Source organism: Triticum aestivum, chromosome 3A (genome assembly GCF_018294505.1).
Source record: "Triticum aestivum cultivar Chinese Spring chromosome 3A, IWGSC CS RefSeq v2.1, whole genome shotgun sequence".
NCBI lineage: Eukaryota > Viridiplantae > Streptophyta > Magnoliopsida > Poales > Poaceae > Triticum > Triticum aestivum.
The window spans coordinates 125,569,150-125,592,755 of NC_057800.1; the positions used below are offsets into that span (position 1 = coordinate 125,569,150).

At 48.6% G+C, this 23,606-nt stretch overlaps 2 protein-coding genes across 3 annotated transcripts; both read left to right on the forward strand.

Moving 5' to 3' along the window:
- Positions 1 to 7,329: 7,329 nt before the first annotated feature.
- On the forward strand, positions 7,330 to 16,329 carry LOC123060629 (SCAR-like protein 2). 2 transcript variants are annotated; one of them, XM_044483417.1, is made up of 10 exons: positions 7,330 to 7,818; positions 9,026 to 9,189; positions 10,640 to 10,763; positions 10,825 to 10,957; positions 11,503 to 11,606; positions 11,742 to 14,508; positions 14,597 to 14,689; positions 15,575 to 15,679; positions 15,819 to 15,935; positions 16,018 to 16,329. In XM_044483417.1, the coding sequence occupies exons 1-10, from the start codon at positions 7,631 to 7,633 to the stop codon at positions 16,069 to 16,071; spliced, it is 3,849 nt and encodes a 1,282-aa protein (XP_044339352.1). In that variant the 5' UTR covers positions 7,330 to 7,630; the 3' UTR covers positions 16,072 to 16,329. The 2 variants fall into 2 exon arrangements, with proteins under 2 accessions (XP_044339352.1, XP_044339351.1); XM_044483416.1 differs by having other exon boundaries at positions 7,331 to 7,818; positions 11,739 to 14,508.
- Positions 16,330 to 17,349: 1,020 nt separating this feature from the next.
- LOC123060630 (phosphoenolpyruvate carboxylase 1) lies at positions 17,350 to 21,255 on the forward strand. The gene is made up of 6 exons (XM_044483418.1): positions 17,350 to 17,791; positions 17,897 to 18,709; positions 18,827 to 18,917; positions 19,005 to 19,159; positions 19,251 to 20,633; positions 20,733 to 21,255. Exons 1-6 carry the CDS (start codon positions 17,513 to 17,515, stop codon positions 21,021 to 21,023), a joined length of 3,012 nt encoding a protein of 1,003 aa, XP_044339353.1. The 5' UTR covers positions 17,350 to 17,512; the 3' UTR covers positions 21,024 to 21,255.
- The last annotated feature ends 2,351 nt before the right edge of the window (positions 21,256 to 23,606 follow it).

Here is a 23,606-nt window from a genome sequence, read left to right on the forward strand (position 1 = left end):
CCTTTTTCCTCGCTGCTCACTTCGGGCCCTCCCCATCGCCGGGTCCGATCACGCTCCTCTCATCCTTGACGATGGTCTCTGCCCCAATGGCTGCCAAAGATTTCAATTTGACGCGTCCTGGCTTTTAGTGGAAGGGTTCCCTGATATGCTGGCTCAGAAGATCTTGGCCTTTCTTACCTCCCCCCATCGTTCATTTGGCCCTATGGATGACTGGCATTATGTTTCTTACTCCCTACGCAAGTTCCTTAGAGGATGGGCCAAGAACCACTTTGCTGAGTCGAGGCGCGACAAATCTAGGTTGAGTGCTCAAATTAGTGCCCTCGACTCCCGTGCGGACAACGGTGGGCTCTCGGCTACTGAGTGGCAAGTTCGCTATGGCCTTGAGAAGGAGCTTCTGGCTATTCATCGCCAAGAGGAAGTGTATTGGAAGCAAAGGGGTACGATTAATTGGACTCTTAAGGGTGATTCTCCCACGGCTCACTTTTTCGCCATTGCGAATGGCAGACGGCGTAGATGTTTGATTAACAGCCTCATTATTGATGGTGTTAGGGTCTCTGAACCACCGGTCATTCTCCATCATGTAGTTCGGTTCTTCTCTAACCTGCTTTCGGCTAAACCAGACCTCGGATTCGCGCTAGCCCCGGGCTTCTGGGCTCCCATTGATAGGATGTCTCACGCTGATAATGAGCTTCTGTTGATTCCCCCTTCTGAGGAGGAAATTTTTGATACTATTCGGACGGCTAATTCTAATGCGGCTTCAGGCCCTGATGGTTTCTCCATTCCGTTCTTTCGACAATTCTGGCCCCAACTAAAAGGTCTAATTTCTGCTGTCATCCAAGGGTATTGGCTGGGATCGGTTGACATTTCTAGACTTAACTATGCGGTTCTCTCCCTCATCCCTAAGGTCAAGGGTGCGGATATGATTTCTCAATTTAGGCCGATTGCTTTAATCAACAACTTCGCAAAGATGCCTGCAAAGGGCATGGCCACTAGGCTATCTCCCATTGCACATCGGACCATTAGCCCTTTCCAGTTTGCTTTCATCAAAGGGAGGTTCATTTTGGACGGGGTACTTTGTTTACATGAGATTGTTCGTGACTTACGGGTGCGAGGGACCAAGGCTGTGGTTCTCAAACTTGACTTTGAAAAGGCCTACGACTCGGTTAGCTGGAAATTCCTTCGGCAAGTTCTTTTGGCTAAGGGCTTTGAGGGGCCTGTTATGCAGCGCTTGATGCAATTGGTTTCTGGGGGGCACACGGCTGTGGCTGTCAATGGCCAAATTAGCCAGTTTTTTGCTAATGGCAGCGGCCTCAGGCAAGGGGATCCAGCGTCCCCTTTACTCTTCAACTTTGTGGCTGATGCTCTATCTCGCATTCTCTCTCGAGCTGCCTTGGCTGGTCATATCACTCCGGTGAGCTCTCATCTCATCCCTAATGGCATCTCTCATCTCCAATATGCGGATGATACTATAATTCTGATGGAACTTAATGATAATAGCCTCACCAATCTGAAATTCCTTCTGCTTTGTTTCGAAGCGCTCTTAGGTCTTAAAATCAATTTCTCTAAGAGTGAGGTTGTAGTGACTGGGGTCTCGGACGAAGAGGCGCAGCGGGTGGCCCATCTTCTGAACTGCTCTTTGGGATCCTACCCTCTCAAATATCTAGGCCTCCCCATTTCCCCGCTTAAACTTTTGGCTAAAGACTTTGCTCCGGTGGTTACCAAAGTTGGTAACAGAGTTCTCCCTTGGCGAGGGCGATATAATACGCAAGCGGGCAAGGTCGCCCTTACTAACTCCTGTCTTTCTTCGCTACCTATGTTCTTAATGGGATTCTATCTTCTCTCTAGTGGGGTTCATAATGGTTTTGACAAGCATAGGGGTGCTTTCTATTGGAACGCAGCGGACAATAAACGTAAGTACAGGATGGTCAGATGGGACATTATATGTCGCCCCAAGGCCAAAGGGGGTCTGGGCATTATTAATACGCGAGTGATGAATAATTGTCTTATGATCAAATGGTGGTGGAAGATCATGACTCTTGAGGAACTGCCACCCTGGCTCTCTATCCTAAAAGCTAAATATTTCCCCTCCTCGAGTCCTATGTTCGCGCCGGCTGCGGGTGGGTCGCAATTTTGGCATCAACTGGTTAAAGTCTGGCCGATCTTTCGGTCCCTTGTAAAATTTGTAGTTAGGAACGGTAAGTCTACGCGGTTTTGGCTTGATTGGTGGGTCGGGGACTCCACGCTGGCTGTTGCTTTTCCGGTTCTATTTTCATATTGCGATGATTCTGAGGTTTCTATCTTTGAGCTCTCGGCTAGGGGTTGGGTTCTGGATTTTCGTCGTTCTCTTTCTCCTGAAGAGTTGGAAGATTGGCAGCGCCTTACTGCTTGCTTCCCCCTGCTCTCGGAGGAAGAGGATGCCGTGGTGTGGCCCCTCTCCTCTTCGGGGCGTTTTTCGGTTAAATCTGCTTACTCCAAGCTTATCCCTGGGGGGCGCCCGGTCAAGTTTAAGCATGTCTGGTTGGCTCGAATTCCTCCTAAGATCAAGATATTTCTCTGGCAAGCTGTCCGGAGTAAGCTTCCGGCGGCCGATCAGATTAAGAAAAGAAACGGGCCGGGGTCCGACAGGTGTGTGCTTTGTGGGGCACTGGACAACACCGAGCATATTTTCTTTCACTGCTCCTTAGCTAAACTTATGTGGAGTTGCATCAGACTCTGGTTACATGTAAATTGGTCCCCTTCCTCCTTTGAAGACCTGCGGCATTATGTCAATCTTCTTTTTGGCCATTCTAAAAGAGTCTTCTTAGTTGGATGGGCTGCGATTGGCTGGTCATTGTGGACTACTAGGAATAAGTTCTCGATTGAACATATTTTTCCGGCTAATCCTGTCAATTGCTTATTTAAAGCCAATGGTTTCTTGCAGCAGTGGAGACTATTGACTAAAGAAGGGGACCTCCAGGCCTTCGACGCCATGTTATCCAAGATGAAATCTACGACGTCTGGGCTTCTTCGGCTTTCTTTGAGGACGGCTTCCTGAATGCTCTTTTGGTGTCTGGTTTAGGCTGGCTTGCGTGCCATGTAAGGCCGCTGGCCTTGTAATGATACTTTATCTTCTGCGTGTGATACTTTGTTGGGTGCTGGTTGTTGGTCATATACTCTGCCTGGTGGCTTTATCTATAAAGTCGGGCTCTCGCCTTTTCTCTAAAAAAAACTAAAAAAAACTTCCACCGTGATCCCTAAGTAGCAGGCTTAAGAGCGTCTACGCCCTGGACTTGCAAATCCGACCTCTTAAACGTCCGCGGACACGATCGGGCTTGTCCGCGGATACTAGGCGGCCACGCCTCATATTTGATGCTATGATGCTATACACCCGAGTCTCTTATATTTCATCATCTAAATTCATACAAACCATGCAAAAGAAATCCTATGTACTACGCACACGCTAGCTAACTACACTTTGTCATCGAAGATGTCCATGACGTCGGTGTCGGGCGCTGGGTAGATGGGCGCGTAGGAGGGTTCCGGCTCCTCCTCATCCATATACGTGGGCATCTCGTCGACTTCCGCGACGTGCTTCGCCTCCACCTCCTGTCTCCGACTATGTTTGGCCTCCGCCTCCGATTCCGACCAGAGGGAATTGAGGATCACCTGCTGCTCCGCCTGCAGATCCGCGTCCCCCACATCCTCCCTATCCTCCTCCTGCTCCACATCCTCCCCGTCCTCCTCAGCCTCCTCCTCCTCCAAGTCCTCATTCGGATCCACCGCGTCCGGAGGTAGCCCCGCGACGATCTGGGCTTCATGCCTTGCCCGGATCTGCTCAAGGAGCTGCAGTCGACGCTCTGGCGTTAGTTATGGGTAGCTCCTTATCCGACGGCGTGGGGGCATGTCTACTAGTGGTGGCGGAAGATGATTCGAAAGTGGTGGCGGCGACGGACAAGAGGAGGGAAATGTGGACTAGTAGGGTGTTGGTGCCGACGTCCGGCTTAAATAACTGGGCTAGGCACTACGTGGTCCGCCGGAACGGCGCCATCGGTCCAATGGAGGAGACGAGCTTCTGACCGTCGGGTTTCAGAGTGTTTTCATGTGGGATCCCATCGTCAGTTAGACGTGGCGGATGCACCCGGGCCTCCCCATAGCCGCCCCAGATTTGGATTGGATATGAGAGGTGTCAATCAGTCTGGGCATCCGAGGCCCGTTTGAGGCACCCGTTTGGGTTTGTTTTTTTACTGGTCAGTGACCGGGTACGCCCAGGCGTTTGAGGGAGTTTGGGGCACCCGACTGTGGATGCTCTAATGATTCAGGTAAAGCAATGAGGGCATAGTCACAATACCGTATATTGTACTAGTACTAGTATGAAATGTTTCAATCCTAACTTTTTTGGGTATCACTTGAATTCATGCATGACATTCCTTTCAAACTGCAGAGAATATGTTTTTGTAGGGTGTAGAATGTGTGTCTAGTATTGATATGAGTGTTAAGAATGGTACGTTTGTGGAAATTTGTCATCATATAATTAGTTGTATGTAGCAGCTGGCAGGAGAGCATAGTCATGACGTTTTATCCATTGTCATAGCATCCATTCGTCACGAAATTAAATGCCATTCATGTGCTCCTTGCAAAAATGCAGACACGATCATTGAGCACCACTGCTCCACCATCACCCACTCTACCACCATCATTACTGATGTGAAGACTCAAGTACTTATACAAAAGGCTACATCATACTTTTGGGTATCCATATCTTATAGACAGTTCCGTTAAATAATTAGGCCTACCCTAACTATAACTCAACGACATCGCAAAGCCAGAATAGATCATCTTGAGTACATGCTATGTACTCTCGCTTAGCTACTCCAACGTCATATATTTCGGTACAGAGAGAGTAATACACATTGCATCTTTATTGTCTTCTAATTTTATTTTTAATCCATTTTTAAAAGTAAACAAATAAAAACACATGCATGTAGATATTGTCTGCAAAATTTTAAAAGACCAACCACAGTTTTTAGGGGTGTGGTAGTAAGTGCATGCTGACCGATACCATAAATATCTTTTGTCTAAACGCCACTAACCAGCGAATGTCAGATTTTTAAGCAATCCCAACCAACGCCCTTAGAAGACCCGATGGAACGCATGACAATTACTTTGGCAATTTTCATTTTAGAGTATGGCAAATTCTTTATAATCAACATGCATATCACTGGGGGAGCTTCAGGAAGGCTCAATGGGCTGCGGCCCGCCCATGGCTGGAGCATTTTTTTAAAGCAGGAACACATCAGCCTCATTGAAGCATCCGTTCGTTCGTTCCTCGATAAAGGCACTCAGGGGAGGAGCTCAGGGTCCGACAGCGCACATCAGTCGCCGACTGCCACGGGGCTCACCAATGTGCTTATCTCGTGCTCTTTGACAGACCCAACTTTTTTTAGCTCCGCATTTTATCTGTTTTCGCATGACAATTCTGGGTGTTCGTTGGAAAATCTTAAAAACCAGTCGTCAGTTCTTCAACATTTTTTTAATAAAATACGATAGAAATCCTCGTGCTAAAGAAAAAGATAGGCTAGACCGGTAGAAGCACACACACGCATTTTTTTACACACAGTTGACGTGACCACACCGCAACGCAAAGCACAGAACGCATGTTCCAACCCCCCGGCACAAAAACGAGAAGAGCGCCCGAGGAACAAGTGAAGTGAAACCCAAGAAGGACCAACCCGCGGCCGGAAATGGCAAGGCACCCCCGGCCCCCGCGCGACCCAGCAGCCTCCACCACAACATAATAGCGGCGGGGCGGCATCCATCGATCGAGCATCCAAGCCGAGCGACCCTGAGCCGAGCAGGCCAACTCCATCCACCGCGCGACCCTATTCTATCCGGCCCCATTCGTTTAAAATAAAAGAGACAAAAAAGACGGTCCAACGCGTGGGAGCAAACGGACTTTTGTCCGCTTTGTGTCCGCTTTCAACCCATTCCCGATCTAAATTTGCGCCGCTTTTGGGGTGAAACGGACACCACGCGGACACGCGGGTCGTCTACGCGTGTTCTCCCCTGGCCCGCCCATCGGTGGCACAAGACGGGTCTTTTTCTATCCGTCCCCCTCCCTCCCTCCGGCCGCACCCCTCCACTCTTCCCCACTCTTTTCGTCGTCGCCGCCGCCGCCGCCGCTGCCATTGCAGCCGTGCAGTTCGGACGCGAGCTCGCCCAACCCCTTCCCCTCGGCGCCGGGCTCGAACGCGACCACGACCACCTGGTTTACGCACCCGCCGGCCGGTTTTGGGGCGAATCCGGTCGGTCTTGAGCTCGGGCGGCTGTGGGAGGCCGGGCCGCGGCATGGACTGGCCGGGCACCTCGTCTGAAGGCCCTGGCAGGGCCGCAAGGCCACATGCAGGCAGTGGCTCCTCCTCTAGCCGCCCGGATCTGCACCGTCGGTGGTCCGCCGGCAGATACACGAATGGCGGTCGGCCGGGCTCGGTGCTTGCCCAAAAGCTCGCCGGCGCACCGTTGCCACTCATTAAGTGCGACCACTGCCCAAGGATGGTCGTGCGCCGCGTGTCTACAACGCCGGAACATCCCGGATGAGTGTTCATCAAGTGCTTAAACGATGGGGTATATGCTTTTTTTAGCTTCGGTTTGTGCTCTAGATTTAACTAGTTGTGCTAACTCCAAATTTTGTTGTGTAGAACGGATGCAAGTTTTGGTATTGGGAAGAAGAGTGCATCGATATATTAATAGAGCGAAATTTAGTACATGTTCGTGCACTTTTAGCTAGCATAGAGGCTGTAAATGAGACAAGTGCACTTGTTGCTAGATTAGAGGCTAGACACGAGACTAGGTGTGAGGAGGAAGCAACATCGACTTTTGGCTTGAAGAAGAAAGGAGGATGCCAGATCGAGCCTCCTCCTCCACAGATCAACAACGAGTGCATGGAGAAGGCCCTAACCCAGCTCAAAAGAGCAGTTATGGAATTTGGGTATCTTCTAAAATGTATTCTTGTGGTTCTTGTTTTCTTTGGTCTTGCTTTGCTAGTCAAAATGTGATGATGTATTTTTCATGTACCAAAAATGAATAATGAAATAAAGTTAAGGACTTGCAAAAAAATAATACGCAGACAGGATGCGGCCGGGATGCCAGCGCACGGCCACGCATCTCAAAATAGGCCCGGATATGACCCCAAATCCCTACTCAAAGAGACAAAAACTGGATAAAACGGTCGTCCGTTTGGGATCGCGAGTTGGCCTAATCAATCACACCAGGCCGCGCCGCGCCTGCCTACAGCCTACTAGCATACCACGGGACGCGCCACTTGCCCACCCCCCTCGTGCCCGCAGCGCTGCGTGCGCCTCCCTTTCCCACCGTCCCTTTCGCCCCGCACCCTGTCGGAGACCGACGCTCCTCCCCTCCCTCCCCTCCCCCTCCCCGCCACGCGCCTCGGCGTCGCTTCCACTCCCCTGGGCCGCCCCCTTCCGTGCGGAGGCGGCAACCTGTGACGCCCCGAGACCAAGCCGGCGCACCTGCTCCCACTGGAAAAGTAGCCGTTGCGGCGTCGCATTTATAGCGACCGCCAGGCGCCGCGATGGCCGCGCCTCGGCGGTGAGGAGGACGAGCAGGAGCGCGCTCGGTGGTTGGTGGGGCGGAGATGCCGCTGGTCAGGTTCGAGGTGCGGAATGAGGTCGGGCTGGGCGACCCCGGGCTGTACGGCGGCGCGGGGGCAGGGAAGAGGGGCGCCGCCGCCGCCGGCGGGGAGCCCGAACCCAAGGCGCTGCTCGAGGGCGTCGCCGTCGCGGGCCTCGTCGGGATCCTGCGCCAGCTCGGAGATCTCGCGGAGTAAGCCCGCTCCCTCCCCTCCTCTCCGCTTCTGTCCGCCTCGCGGTCTGATGTTGGTTGTTCGTGCGTGGCTCGATTCGGCGAGTGTGTGTGCGTGTTTCCAGCCTTCTCGTGTGGGATCTGGTGCTCTCCGTGTGTCGCGATTTTGGCGGGCGGCTGCGGTACACTTGTGGGGAAGTGTTTGGTCGCTGGTTAGTGAGGTTGAGGCGTCTGTGCTTGAGATTGGGGGTGATTGGAAGGTAGTGGGATCTGGTGTTTGAGGTGGCTGCATTTGATTACGCGAGATTGAGCGCGGGATTCCAGGAATCATGACCGGGTTTGCGCTCGCCGATTATCGACAAAGCAGCAGTGCTGCCTGGCTGGAAGTGGATATTTGGTTTTGGGCACTGGTGGCTTTTGAGCTCATTTTCAGAGATAGCATTAGGATTGAGTCGGGTAGAACCAAATTGTGTGTCTTCGGAGCGTTATACGGGCTAACAATCAGGTGTTTTTACCGCGTTTGCTAGGTTTTTGGAGGCATGCTTTGTTGAATTGGTAGGAACTAGTAACTATTGGTGTAGTCTAGGTATGCCATATTTGGGTAAGATCCCATGTCGGGATGAATTTATTTTATCACAATACCTATATGTAAGTTGACTGAATTTGCAATTTGGGTAAGTCGATTTTGTGGAAGGAGGAATGGTTGGAGGAGGAAGAAGAAAGAAGTAGGGCCGTTGGACCTTAATCTAATGGCCCAGAAAACCGGCTTACCCAAAATGAATTTTCAGGCGACTTACGTATTGCCGGTCCCTTTATCCTATCTTTTCTTTATGATATAGACTTTGGAGAAGCTCCTGTTCTAGGCGTCCTAGTGGGTGACTGAGTGAATTTGTAGATATATCTTGTTGAATGCTTGGGGCTAAAGGAGTCTTTGTTAATTATTGTGCAAGTGTTTCCGTGGTTGCCGGCAATTTCTACTGGTTGTTGATCGAAAACTGTCACCACTCTCGGGAAGTCATTTTTTGCGATTTTACCGTTTTATTATTTATCATTGCATTTCCTATTTCCTCCAAAAAATTAATGCCATATGCTTATGCTTATGACAATGTCAGGCAGAGTTGATCTGCTAGCTTTGAGTTGGCTTCAGGCATGCTATAAATCCTCTAATATTCATCTTAAATTGTTACGTTTAGTTTCCTACGCCTGAGGTATTCTTTGGTCATACCAGATTCGCGGCAGATGTTTTTCATGACCTACATGAGCAAGTTATAACTACATCGGCCAGGGGGCGTAAGGTGCTGACCCGAGTACAGAACATTGAAGCAGCACTTCCATCTCTTGAAAAAGCTGTGAAGAATCAGAAGAGCCATATACATTTTGCTTATGTACCAGGTAGTTACTTCATCAATGACTATACATACTAGTAAATGGCACGTGCCACACACGTGTTATAAACACACATACATGTGTGTAATTTTAAGTATCATGATTTGAACTACCATACATGCAACTCGTCAATTAATTAATCATTAATTATAAATGTAGTCAAGTTATGTATCTTTTTTTTCTGACTGGTTATATTTTTGTACCTTGAACTATATGAAAGAATTTTAATAAAATTGATTATGTGCATTATGATGACGCACAGCTTGGAGCTTCCCCTTTTCAAAATAATAATTATTATAAAGATATAAATAATTCAATAGTGTATATGTGTAAAATGGTTTTACAAAATTTAGAATACAAAGAGAAAATGATAACCACTTCATCCTCAAACATTTGCCTTAATAAATTTTAATACATTCTTAATCGAGCAATCCAAAGAATACCAGTTATTCATCATTACAAATAACATAATTATTCAAACATTGATTTTGTCTCTTTGGTTGTTCAAAATTTCAGACTTTATTTATGAACAAAGAAAAAACAAGGATAATAATATTTGTAAACTGAATATATAAGAGAAAATAAAATATATTTAGCTGTAAAACACACTGCATTTTTATTTTATTTGCCACTCTTTAATCGGTTAAATTGCTTCAGGGCAGAATATTGTTTCCAGCTTCTGTGCCTATGCGTTTACCTCTCTCTCTATCATCATGATGCCTACTTGGTAGCCTGCGCTATAGTACGGCACATATTACTGATCTACCTGGCCTAATGTGCATGCATTCTTGTCTGCTAGTAGAAATTTCTGGATAATGATGGGAGGATCACGTGCGCATGCTAGAAACTTCATCTGAGTGTCACGTTGGCTGCGCATGCTAGAAACTTCATCTGAGTGTCACGTTGGCTGCAGAGGGACGCAGCACACCGCGAATTCCTACAACATAGGCCGTCAGAATTGCATATCCAATGGTCTATTTGCAGCCACGTAGTCCTGCAACACAAGCCATTAAATATAAGCTGTCCGATTGGAAAGATCCAACGGTCCATATGACTTGTTACTGGTATACTATATAGAAGTATAGATGTTCACAAGTAGAAAAAGAAACGAGCTAAGGATTCTTGCGCATATCTTAGTCATCAACAATCATTTTTCCCATATTTAGTTCACACTAATTTTTCAGAGTGTATTGATAGTAGTTAAAGTTGGCTCATGTGGTCACTAAATCAGTACAAACCTCTTATGGTAATAAGTTAATCCGTCTATAATGTTAGAGTAGTCCTGGCTGGCGGTAATGAATAATGAATCTAGCTTTTGCTTTACCATTACCGGACTAACATGGTACAAAACAGTTCATTTCTAACTCAGTCTCATAATCAACTGTCTCTTGACCATAACCATCAATTTGGTTTAAGATCATCGTGCATCTTGACTTAATTTGCTAATTAAATGCAGGCTCTGACTGGCACACACAACTTCAAAATGAGCAAAATCATCTCCTATCCAGTGATTTGCCTCGGTTTATGATGGATTCCTATGAAGAATGCCGAGACCCACCACGACTTTACCTTCTTGACAAGTAAGGATGCTTGCTTTCTATTTTCAAACGCTTTTGGGTATCTAACATGATCTATTTTCAGATTTGACAATGCTGGTGCTGGGGCTTGTTTGAAGAGATATTCTGATCCATCATACTTCAAGAAATCATGGGATGTGATGAGAGCAGACAAGACTTCACATCTCCAAAAAGAAAGGAGATCTCATAAAATTAAGGTTCTATTTCTCGTTTTTTATGTCCAAAGATCAATGTCTATGCATAGCTATTTTAGTCAACACACATGCATGACTGACTTCAAATCAATTTACTTGTGTTGTCTGCTCCAGTCTACTCTATGAGCATGCCAACTATTATGTACTAATCTGAAATTAATTATTACAAAACACTCTTATTTAGAAGGGGAGCCTTGGCGCAGCGGTAAAACTGTTGCCTTGTGACCATGAGGTCATGGGTTCGAGTCCTGGAAACAGCCTCTTGCAGAAATGCAGGGAAAGGCTGCGTACAAAAGACCCAAAGTGGTCGGACCCTTCCCCGGACCCTGTGCAAGCGGGAGCTACGTGCACCAGGCTGCCCCCCCCCCCCCCCCCCCCCCCCCCCCCCCCTTTTTTTTTTTTTACAAAACACTCTTATTTAATCCACAGCAAGTTTTAATAATTGCTAAATTGGATGGTTGTGTCTTATTGGTATTAGTTTGGCAGATGAAAGTTTTTTTTTGCATGTTAGTAACTCTATTCTGAAAGACTTGATTGAACTTGGACAGAGAAAAGGATCACGCCTAAAAGAACCATACCATGGACAAGTCACATCCAGGCATAGGAATGGTGAATTGCAGCGAGCACTCACTGCTGTTCAACTTACCAGCAGGTTTTACACACAAATCCCAAACTCAAAGATACAGCAACTGTATATATGTTTTCATCGTCCATGACTTTGTTTTTCTTGTATATTTAATAATATAATACATCTAAAACAGTACTCTTAATAATTCTTTTGCAGCAGGCAGTGTGCATCTCCCAGCATGGATGGCCGGAGTTTCTCAGAGCATAGATCTACATCTGATGCAAGATCCAACCCTGACAATATAAGCAGATCTTCTTCATTTAGTTCAAAGGCACGACTGAGTTTTGCAGAACAAGCTTCAGATACAAAGCCTTCTGTAGTTCCTCATGATAATGGTCATGACAAGCTGTCAAATATTAATACACACAAGCTTAATGATGCCTCTTCCCCCATCTTGCTTAGCGGGACCAGGGCAGATGATCTGGATGATGATTCGAAGCAAGGTTCCCTCTCAGATGAGATGAATGCTAATTCACCATCTGTTGAATGGCATGAAAAGACTGCAATTGTCATGACTACAAGTTCTGTCTACTGTGACGATGTCGTCATGGATAGGGCTGAAAATGCAGAAACTAAACCTATTAAGCCTGTGCAGCGAGAAGTTGATCACAGGGAGATGGAGACCTTGGAGCAGCAAGGGGCCTTACTTCAGAAGGCGAAGTTGTTATTACTGTCTTCAGGCTTAAACCCCCGTGATGAAGTCCCCAGTGAAACAGACAACTATATGGATGCACTTAACACACTTGAATCTGAGACAGACACTGAGGCTGACTTTCAAACTAAAAAACGAGGGAAGCCAGTACATTCCTTCAATGCTCATGGACCTCAAATAGAGTCGGCAGATAACATCGTTGCACAGCTTCCTGATTCTTCTCCCGCTGAATTTCCTGATACAAGTCCAAATTACAGAATGTTACATACTTTTGAAAGAACTGCCGATTTCCCCAGTTTGTCAAGTGCAGATGCTCCGGATATTTCACAGCATGCATTGTCTGGTTATACAGATATACATCCTAATGAATGGTCATCTGTTACCACCATCCCTGAGAATAATGCAAATGATGCTGCCGGAGACCCCACTGAAATTTCAGAACCGGCATTGCAAGCATATACAGCTACACCACCCAATCAGAGCCCCCCTCATGCAAATGAGATTCCTGAGAGTAAGGCAGAAGTTAATCCCAGAGATTCTCCTGAGATATCAAAACCAGGGCTGTCAACCTATGCAGTTTTTCCTCCCAATAAAGAATCTGTTGTCAATCAGATCCCTGAGAGTAATGTAGAAGATGCGTCAGAAGATGGTACCAATGAAAGCACTAGTTGTCTTGTACCGGAACCTGCCATTTCCTTTGCTCCAGCTAGCGAGGCATCTCCTGCAAAAATCTTAACTGGTGATACCACTGGTAACTCTCTAATTCCTGAAAGGGGTCCTCAGGATTATCCTGGAGAAAATCATCAGGAATTTGGTGGCTGTGGCATGGCTGAAGTGTCTAATTCACAGACCATGCCTTTGAACGAGTCATCAGGGAATGGATCTGCAACCCAACACCTTCCCACACATGCTCCTACTAGTTCTGTAGAATTATCTTCTGTTAAGCTCTGGACAAATGCTGGGCTCTTCGGACTTGAACCGTCTAAACCTCCAATTGGCATATGTCCTGGTTCTGCAAGCCAAAGCTACCCAGAGACTAATCAATCAGCCATAAGAGCACCTGATGCAGTTTATAGTCAAACAGACCGGCCCTCAGATTCTTCCACATATTTTGAGCACAGGGAGCACAACAATTTGAATGGCAAGCAAGCTTCAATAAGTGAGCTCCTAGAATCTGAAGGTCATGCTGAAAATGGTGCTGAAACATACTCTGCCACTGACTTGGCTGGAAGGAATAACTTGCACGTGGTGTCTGCGTCAAGCTTCTCAAGCATTGCACAAAGATTCCTTGCCAATACACTTCAGAGGAGAACTTCTCCCAAGTATAATGATCTTCCTATGTCATCTGGGAGAGTGAACACTGATGCAAATGGGTTTGATGAAGCTACTGTAAATTCTACTCTTGCACCAAAGGAAGCAGTATTCGAGACATCTCAGTTTGAGAAGAAAACAGATAATGGCATGGATGGGCCGCCCAAATCGTCAATCTTCTCTAGTGGCCATTACTCTGAGAAATCATCTCCGCCTCTAGAGCATATGAAAATATCTTTTCACCCTATGAGTGCATCTGAAATTTCGAAATTGAACCTAGATTTCTCTGATGGCAATCTTAATGAAAATGTTGATGATATGATGTTACCGACATTTCAGTTACTTCCAGGGTCTTCTGTCCCACAGCCTGGTAGTGGTTCTGAATCAGAAGATGATACCTTTGGTAGATCTTATAGTTATTCTTCATATGATGATCTAAGTCCACGTTTATATTCAAACTCTGAGTTGTGGGATCAAGAAGATGGAATTGGATTGGAAGATCATGAGCTGTATAATGATTCAAATCAGATAGGATCCTCCACAACACCTGTCTCTAGCTATATGGGATTCGAGCAGATGAACTTATCTGGTGAGAAGTCCACTATTTCACTTTCAGATATTGAAGATCCTAATGGTCTCGGCTCGTTAGAATCTCATCCTGCTGGAGAACTTCCGAACTTTGACACTTTGATGTCAACAAGTAATCAGCAAAATGGAGATGCGCTCATTCCACATAATCCTGTCAATTTATCACCAGATGAAGATCAGATGCCGCCACCACCTCCTCTTCCCCCCATGCAGTGGAGGACAATGAGACAAACAACTTCCCTTGGAGAAGAAAGAGACTCTACAGCTAAAGACATGCTTAAGAATGCCTCAAGTCTACCACCTGTACACACTCCTATGCAGGAACATCTTCCGCCCTGTGCACCACCATTTCCACAAGGAAATGTTAAGGAAGTGGTAAGACTTAACTCTTGTTTGAATACCTTGGTGTCAGTTGTCATTGTAATCTCTTGCTGATGACACTATATGAACTCCGTGCATGCAGAACCATGAGAAAGTTGATGTGATCAAAGAAACGAGTAATCTTCCTAATATATTTGAGATCAAATCAAGCTTGCTTCAGCAAATCAGGGATAAGGTTTGTTTGCTTTCTATTTTATTCTTAAGAAAATGTTATTTGTTATCTATGTTCTCTGTTTTGCTACTTCCCACCAATGAGTTCAAAAGGAAAAAGTGTAAATGAAGAACCCACTTGGTCATGCCTGGTGTGGAAGTTCAAAATATGTTTTTGGATAATTATTTGGTAATTTTATCATGTAAGTGACGAGTTGGCTAAATTTGTTAAAAGTGGAACTCTCATGTGTTGATATGTGTAGTCAGACCAGTAGAATCAAAGTTATGGGTTCATCACTGCGGGTGAGTTAACATTTTAGGTTCATAAAATGAATGCTGGTGTTCTATGGTTAAAACTCGTCAGGCATGGAAATGTTCATTTTCTGTAGCCTATACTGTAGACATTTCATAACTTAAGCAATTCAGAAATACTGCCATACATAGGACATCATGTAGCCATAAGCCCAGAACTCACTTTTCCTCCAAGTTACGAAATCTCTTGTTATGTTATTGATAATGACAGACCCTGGACCCTCCACAACGGGTTATGGGCATAAATATTATCTGACCCATGGCAGTGTTGAGTGTTGAACGCTTAGCATCAACGAACCATGTCTCAGTATGGCTAATATGCCTTTCCTTTTGCCTACTAACAAGTACTCTCTCCGTTCACTATTATAAGACAATTTGGATATTTCAATATGGACTACATACGGATTGAGATGAGTAAACAAACACACTAAAAAGCGTCTATATATATCCGATTCAGAAAAAAGTTGGAACATCTTAGTGAATGGAGGGAGTAATATTTTTAATAACGGTCAGTTGGTTCTTGAACTTGAAAGGTACCATTTGACTGTTGTATGCGATACTGATGTTACTCCTCACTTTACATAACAAACTATTGCAGCCAGATCTGCACAAGCTGAATGGACATGAAAAGACCAAAGCAGTATTCAGTGATGTTAACAGTTTGGATGAAAGGGGGGACTTGCTTCAGCAAATCAGGAGCAAGGTATGTCAAATATATGAGCTGGTGTACTTGCGTACCACAGCCCTTTATGCCCTTTGAGATTTGTTGATTCTCTGCACTGGCACCACAGCACACTAAAGGACCACACTCACTAGTTTGTAAACATGTTTGTACGATGCAGACATTCAACTTGAGACGAACAAATGGATCTAAGACAAATGCCTCATCTCAGTCAACCGAGCCCACTGCCAATTCCAACGTTGTAGCAATTTTGGAGAAGGCGAATGCAATCCGGCAGGTATGCATTGTCTTAATATTTCCCCTCATGTTAGATTTTGGGTTATTCTTTGTTTCCCCCCTGATTACTTCCATGTTATCAGGCTGTGGCCAGTGACGAGGGAGGTGATGATGATAACTGGAGTGATATCAACTGAGAATGCATATGACAAACCTTTTCTGTATATGCAACTAGTACAAGATGAAGAGTGAAAATGTGAATAACACCTTTTTCTTCATTGTAATTAGATTTTGCAGTTCTGTTTTTTTAACCTTTTTTTAGTTAATGGTAGTGTAACTTAGCTCCCTGTGGTTGTAGAAATGTTAAATCATTTCCATATCATGTAAATTTATCGTATTATTTATTAATGGTAGTGAGATGGACAAATAAAATAAGTATGTTACGCTATTTTTCATGGCATTGTACTAAAAAATGTCTCTTTGCATTGTTAATAAGATTGGCACATACCAATAAAGAAATTATCCTGTCATTTGCAAGCATGTTTATTTTTGGCAAAGGAAAAATAATTCTTAATAAGTCTCACTGCATTACCTCCATACTATGAGATGCATAATCTAAATCAGGAGATGCAGTTGATTTTTCTTCATCTTAGTCAATACTATCATTTAAGAGTAGTGATCTAAACGCTCTTATATTCCTTTACAGAGGAAGTACAATCTATGTCTTACACTATTCATTTGTAAGAAGGAACATGCAACTGAATACCCATCCCTTTTAGTTGTCATTTCATGTCTCAAATTTTATTACGTACTACTCATATGTAAAAAAAGGTTGGCAGTGCACTTTCGTTTTTGGGGTTCGAGAGATGGTATTGCATATTTTCATGACACATGATGGCCCATTGTTATAAGATTGTTCCGGTCCATAATTCCTGTGGTCTGTGAAGAACCGGAGGCGATCATTTCTACTATTACTGCAGCAAGTGGCCTCGCTGTGCGAATATCTGCGCAGATACCATTTGAAGCAGGGCAATGTCACGTCGTCCCCAGAATATTCCAAAACCTGGGTACTGGGATCCCAGTCTATTATGCCATTTTTGTGAATTTCTGATGCGGATCATATTTGGTCGTTTCCAGCAGTTTTTATCATATTGCTGTTGCCAAGTGCCAATACTGTCACGGAGGAAGGTTTATCAGCTTCCCCAAGAGTCTCTGTTGGTCCAGCCCGCAACATCCTAACCAGAAACCATTCTGCAGCTCTTCAGCCATCCTAAGCGTCGGTTCCCCGGAAGGAACAAAAACGAGGAGCCATACTGGGCGCAAAGATTTCACAGGCCGACTTCGCATGACCCTCACAGCAGCAAAGGCCTGGAGATTTTGGTGTGCCGACTGCTGCCGTGGACCGGTTTAGTGGTACGGCCCGTGGTACCGGCGACACGGTCGGCAGAAAATCGTATGGCACGCGTGGCAAAAAATCGTTAGCCACAGCGGAGACTGGGGAGATGCCAGTATTAGCAACAGCCACCCAAATCCTCTTCCGCTTCTCCCCGCTGCTTAAAACCCAGAGGACGGCGTGCTCGCCGTACTCTCCCGCCATGTCCTGCTGATACGTGGCGTGTCAAGTTTTTAGACGGCGCGATGATTTCCCTCCACACCTCCCCGTTCACCCTCCTGATAAAGCTCGAGCCCGGCCGGAGGCGGCTCGCGCTGCCGCCGCAGTACGCGGCCCTCCGGCGGCCGGCGCCGAGGAGCGTCCGCGCGGCGGCGGTGGCCGAGTCCGTCGACGCCCAGCTCCGGCAGTTCGCGCGGGGCGGGGCGACGGAGGACGACGACCGGCTGCAGAACTACGAGGCCCTCCTCGTGACCCGCTTCCTCGACATCATCCAGGACCTGCACGGCAGCAACTTCAGACGAGTGGTGCGCAAACACTTGACACCGACAGAGCAATTCATTTCATTCTCCTGCACCGCACTCTCCGGTCCGGCGATCAATCAACTCTGGAGACTGATTTTATTGTTGTAGGTGGAGGAGTGCCTGCGGGTGTCGGGGGAGTACCAGCGGGACGTGGGCGACCGGGCGGCGAAGCTGGGCGAGCTGGGGGCGCTGTTCACGAGCCTGGACGTGGGCGACGCCATCATGGTGTCCAGCTCGCTGTCGCACATGCTCAACCTGGCCAACCTCGCGGAGGAGATCCAGATGGTGTACCAGAAGAAGATGGAGACGAGCCGGCGCGGCGGGTTCGCGGACGAGGCCCTGGCGCCCACCGAGTCGGACATCGACGAGACCTTCCAGCGGATGGTGGGCGGGCTGGGCAAGACGCCCCAGGAGGTGTTCGACGCGCTCAGGGCGCAGACCACGGACCTCGTCTTCACCGCGCACCCCACCCAGTCCATCCGGCGGTCGCTCCTGGAGAAGCACGCCAGCATCCGGACGTGCCTCACGCAGCTGTGCGTGGAGGGCGTGTCCGAGAACGAGAAGCAGGAGATCGACGAGGCCCTGCAGCGGGAGATCCTGGCGGCGTTCCGGACGGACGAGATCCGCCGGACGCCGCCCACGCCGCAGGACGAGATGCGCGCCGGGATGAGCTACTTCCACGACACCATCTGGAACGGCGTGCCCAAGTTCCTCCGCCGCGTCGACACGGCGCTCAGGAACATCGGCATCGAGGAGCGCCTCCCCTACGACGTCCCGCTCATCCAGTTCTCCTCCTGGATGGGCGGCGACCGCGACGGCAACCCCAGGGTCACCCCCGAGGTCACCCGGGACGTCTGCCTGCTCGCCAGGATGATGGCCGCCAACATGTACTTCTCCAAGATGGGCAGCCTCATGTTCGAGGTGCCATTCCTCAGTCTCTGATGCTCACAACACGAGCATTTTCACCCAAGTCGATGCCAATTACTACTATGTACTGGTTTCAGTTTCTGACGGTGCCATGCATTTGTCTGTCTGAAGCTTTCTATGTGGCGCTGCAACGATGAGCTCCGGGCCCGCGCCGACGAGCTGCACCGGCTGTCCTCCCGGAAGTACGCCAAGTACTACATCGGTATGCATGCTCCATTCGGTTCTGCTCACAGCCTGCAGAAATTCCTTCTAAGCCATGTCTAAATTAGAAAACATTCATGTGCTGCAGAGTTTTGGAAGCAGATCTCTCCGCGGGAGCCCTACCGCATCATACTCGGCGACGTGAGGGACAAGCTATACAACACCTGCGAGCGTGCTCGAGAGATCCTGTCCAGCGGAGAATCGAGCATCCCGGAAGAAGATACCTACACCAGGGTCGAGGAGGTTAGCGATCTCTTTTTCCACTGCAAATGAGTTACAGGATCAGAATCATTTGATGGGGTCTATGTTCTTACATTTGATGGATTTGTTGCAGTTCTTGGAGCCTCTGGAGCTGTGCTACCGCTCGCTGTGCGACTGCGGGGACAAGCTGATCGCCGACGGCAGCCTGCTGGACTTCATGCGCCAGGTCTCCACCTTCGGCCTCTGCCTCCTCAAGCTGGACATCCGGCAGGAGTCGGACCGCCACATCGACGCCGTCGACGCCATCACCACGCACCTCGGCATCGGCTCCTACCGGGACTGGCCCGAGGAGCAGCGCCAGGACTGGCTCGTCAACGAGCTCCGCGGCAACCGCCCGCTCTTCGGCCCGGACCTGCCGCAGTCCGACGAGGTCGCCGACGTGCTCGGCACCTTCCGGGTCATCGCCGAGCTCCCCGCCGACAGCTTCGGCGCCTACGTCATCTCCATGGCCACCGCGCCGTCCGACGTGCTCGCCGTCGAGCTGCTGCAGCGGGAGTGCGGCGTCAAGACGCCCATGCGGGTCGTGCCGCTGTTCGAGAAGCTGGCGGACCTCCAGCAGGCGCGCGCCACCATGGAGCTCCTCTTCTCCATCGACTGGTACAAGGAGAGGATCGACGGCAAGCAGGAGATCATGATCGGCTACTCGGACTCGGGCAAGGACGCCGGCCGGCTGTCGGCGGCGTGGTATCTCTACAAGGCTCAGGAGGAGATCGTGGACGTGGCCGAGCGGCACGGCGTGAAGCTCACCATCTTCCACGGCCGGGGCGGCACCGTGGGCCGCGGCGGCGGGCCGAGCCACCTCGCCATCCTGTCGCAGCCGCCCAACACCGTCAACGGCTCGCTCCGCGTCACCGTCCAGGGCGAGGTGATCGAGAAGTCGTTCGGGGAGGACAACCTCTGCTTCCGCACGCTGCAGAGGTTCACGGCGGCCACGCTGGAGCACGGCATGAACCCGCCCGTCTCCCCGAAGCCCGAGTGGCGCGCGCTGCTGGACGACATGGCCACGGTGGCCACCGAGGAGTACCGGGCCATCGTGTTCCAGGAGCCGCGCTTCGTGGAGTACTTCCGGTGTGCGACGCCGGAGACGGAGTACGGGCGGATGAACATCGGCAGCCGGCCCTCCAAGCGGAAGCCGGGCGGCGGCATCGAGTCGCTGCGCGCCATCCCGTGGATCTTCGCGTGGACGCAGACGCGATTCCACCTCCCCGTGTGGCTGGGCTTCGGCGCCGCCTTCCGGCACGCCATGGACAGGCCCGGCGGCCTCGCCACGCTCCGGGAGATGTACGACGAGTGGCCGTTCTTCCGCGTCACCATCGACCTCCTCGAGATGGTGTTCGCCAAGGGCGACCCCGGCATCGCGGCGCTCTACGACAAGCTCCTCGTCCCCGAAGACCTCTGGCCCTTCGGGGAGCAGCTCAGAGCCAACTACGCCGAGACACAGAGCCTCCTCCTAAAGGTGAGTGAGCTCTCGATCCCTTCAGCTGCCTGAAATATTGCAGACGATGAGATCATGTCACCATGGATGCGCATTTCTTGATCTTGCATGTGTGTGTAGGTTGCTGGGCACGAAGACCTGCTGGAGAGCGACCCGTACCTGAGGCAGCGGCTGTTGCTGCGGGACTCGTACATCACGGCGCTGAACGTGTGCCAGGCGTACACGCTGAAGAGGATCAGGGACGGCGAGTTCAGGCCGGCGACGCGGCCGCCGCTGTCCAAGGAGTTCATCGACGAGACGGCGGAGAGCCTGATGGAGCTCAACCCCAGCAGCGAGTACGACCCCGGGCTGGAGGACACGCTCATCCTCACCATGAAGGGAATCGCCGCGGGCATGCAGAACACGGGCTGATTCTGAATTTTTCTTCTTGGGTGGACTCTCATGTCCTGGTCATGGATTTGTGACCCTCTTTTTTTTTTTCTGAAAATAGTAGAAGGATCGGTGAAAGTGGAAATGTGCATTGGTTTTTGCGGTTTTTTTTGCCTTCGAATTAGTGAGCCTCGGGCCTCCAATGTCATATCACAGTTCGGCAACGTGGTTCACAAGGGGAAAGACCTTAAATCAAACTTTTTAGAGATATAAATGGAGAGAGAGAGCACAGCGGGCGCTAGATTAGTTGCCCGGCTGAATAAACTCATCAGATCTGAATAATCGAGTCTACGAGAACAGAAAACTCTCTAACCTCATAGCACCGTCAAAAGAACGAGAGGGAATTTATTCTCACAAAGGGAATTTATTCTCACAAAACTATGATGATCACTAGATGTTGACGAAGAATATAGCTGTCTTGAAGATCCAGCCCCCCCCCCCCCCTCCCCTATCAGCGCTAAAATGGCAGCTGGAGGCGAGGGGACCAAAATTCCTCAGATGACATCAGCGGCGGCGGCAACACGAGAATGGGAGACCCCAATCCTGATTCGGCCTAATTTGGTTGGAGTAAAGAAAAGGCCCGAGGGTGATTAGCTGGGAAGGAAAGAAACGTAACTTTATTTACTTAGGTGTACCAACTCTGGTTGTGAAGAGCGAAGATTTTGAATCCTGGTGTTGGTTCTCTTTTTTTGCGAGAAACTGTCAATCTATTCTTCTTCAATCATGGCGGTACAACGAACACCGGAAATAATATAAATTACATCCAGATTCACAGACCACCCAGCGATGATTACAAGCACTGAAGCGAGCCAAAGGCGCGCCGTTATCATAGCCCCTCCCTCGTCGGAGCCGGGCACAACTTGTTGTAGTAGACAGCCGGGAAGTCGTCGTGCTAAGGTCCCATAGACGCAACGCACCGGAACAGCAACCGCCGCCGATGAAGAGAAGTTTAAATCGGAAGGATCCAACCTGAAGACACATAAACAAAGACGAACAAATATCGAATCCGAGCGGATCCACCAAAGACAACCACCGACCAAATCTCACGAGATCCACCGAAGACACACCTCCACGCGCCCTCCAACGATGCTAGACACACCATTGGGACATGGGCTAGGAGGGAGAACCTTATTCCATCTTCAAGAAGCCGCCGCCGTCTTGTCTTTTTAAGCAGGACACAAACCCTAAGAAAACTTGAAGAAGCACTTAAAAAGGAGCCCTCCCGCCGTCAAGGGCCGGGATCCACCACGCATCCATGACCCTAAGGCCATAGGAGACGTGGGAGATCGGCGGCGCTGCCGACGGGAGGCAAAAACCCTAGCCTCCTTTTCTTGGAGGAGGGACAAAGGGTACATCAGATTAATTCTACTTAATCCTAGTGCTGGTTCTCAAAAGCTATGCTTGAGTTAAGTTGTAATATGTGATAGTCGTGTGTACCCCTGTTGATCTAGTTATTTTGGTCACTCCCTAGCTGCAAGTTGATGAAAACTGTTTGCCATTTCTTTTTCTTTTTTTCAGGAAAAAACTTTTGATTTATCTTCAACTGTCAAGGTAGTCGAAAGAACACCAGAAATAAAAATTACATCAAGGTCTATAGACCATCTATCAATAATTACAAATATTGGAGCAAGCATAAGGCGCACCGTCATCATCGCCCCTCCCTCAGTGGAGCCGAGCAAACTTTGTTGTAATAGGCAACTGAGAAGACGTCGTGCTAAAGCCCTACATGACCAGCACACAGAACAACAACCGCCATCGATGTAGAGAAATGTTATCGGAAGGATCCAACCTACAGACACACGAATATAGACGAACTGATATCGAATCCACTTGGATCCATTGAAGACAAACGATGATCGAATCCCGTGAGATCGCCTAGAGATGTACCTCCACACGATCTCCTACGATGCTAGAAGCACCGCTGAGATGGGGGCTAGGCGAGGAGAACCTTATTCCATCTTCAACGAGCCGCCGCCGACTCGCCTCTCTGAGCATGACATAAAACCCAACAAAACTCAAAAAACATTAAAAAAATCGAAGCCCTCTTGCAGGCAAGGGCCGGGATCCACTACGCCTTTATGACCCTAAGGCCACAGGAGACGAGCCAAACCTGCGCCAGCACTGGCGGGAGGCACGGGAAATCCTAGCTGTTGGGTGCCCTTACGTATGAGTGAAGGGGTACAAGCTCTCAAAATTGCCCGTACCGCCCCCCTCAAACCTGTTTTTAGTTGGGATCTGGCACAGGTTCCTTTGTTTGCCATTTCTTTGGCTGAGGCTCTTGGCTTTTTGTTATGTCTAGGTGCTTCCTTAGATGTAGCTAAGTGCTCTTTCTTTTCTTTTCTAGGTTGTAGTCTTTTGATTTTGTAAAACAACTTTTGTGGTGGTTTCTTTAAAAAAAGTCGGCGGGGTGGCTCGTTGCTTCTGAAAAAAACTTGTTCATGAAGGAAATATGCCCTAGAGGCAAACATTATTATTTATTTTCATGTTCGTAATTAATGTTTATGTTCTATGTTATAACTGTTATGATACTCGAGTCTGCAATAACCACAAGGCTGAGAGGAAAAC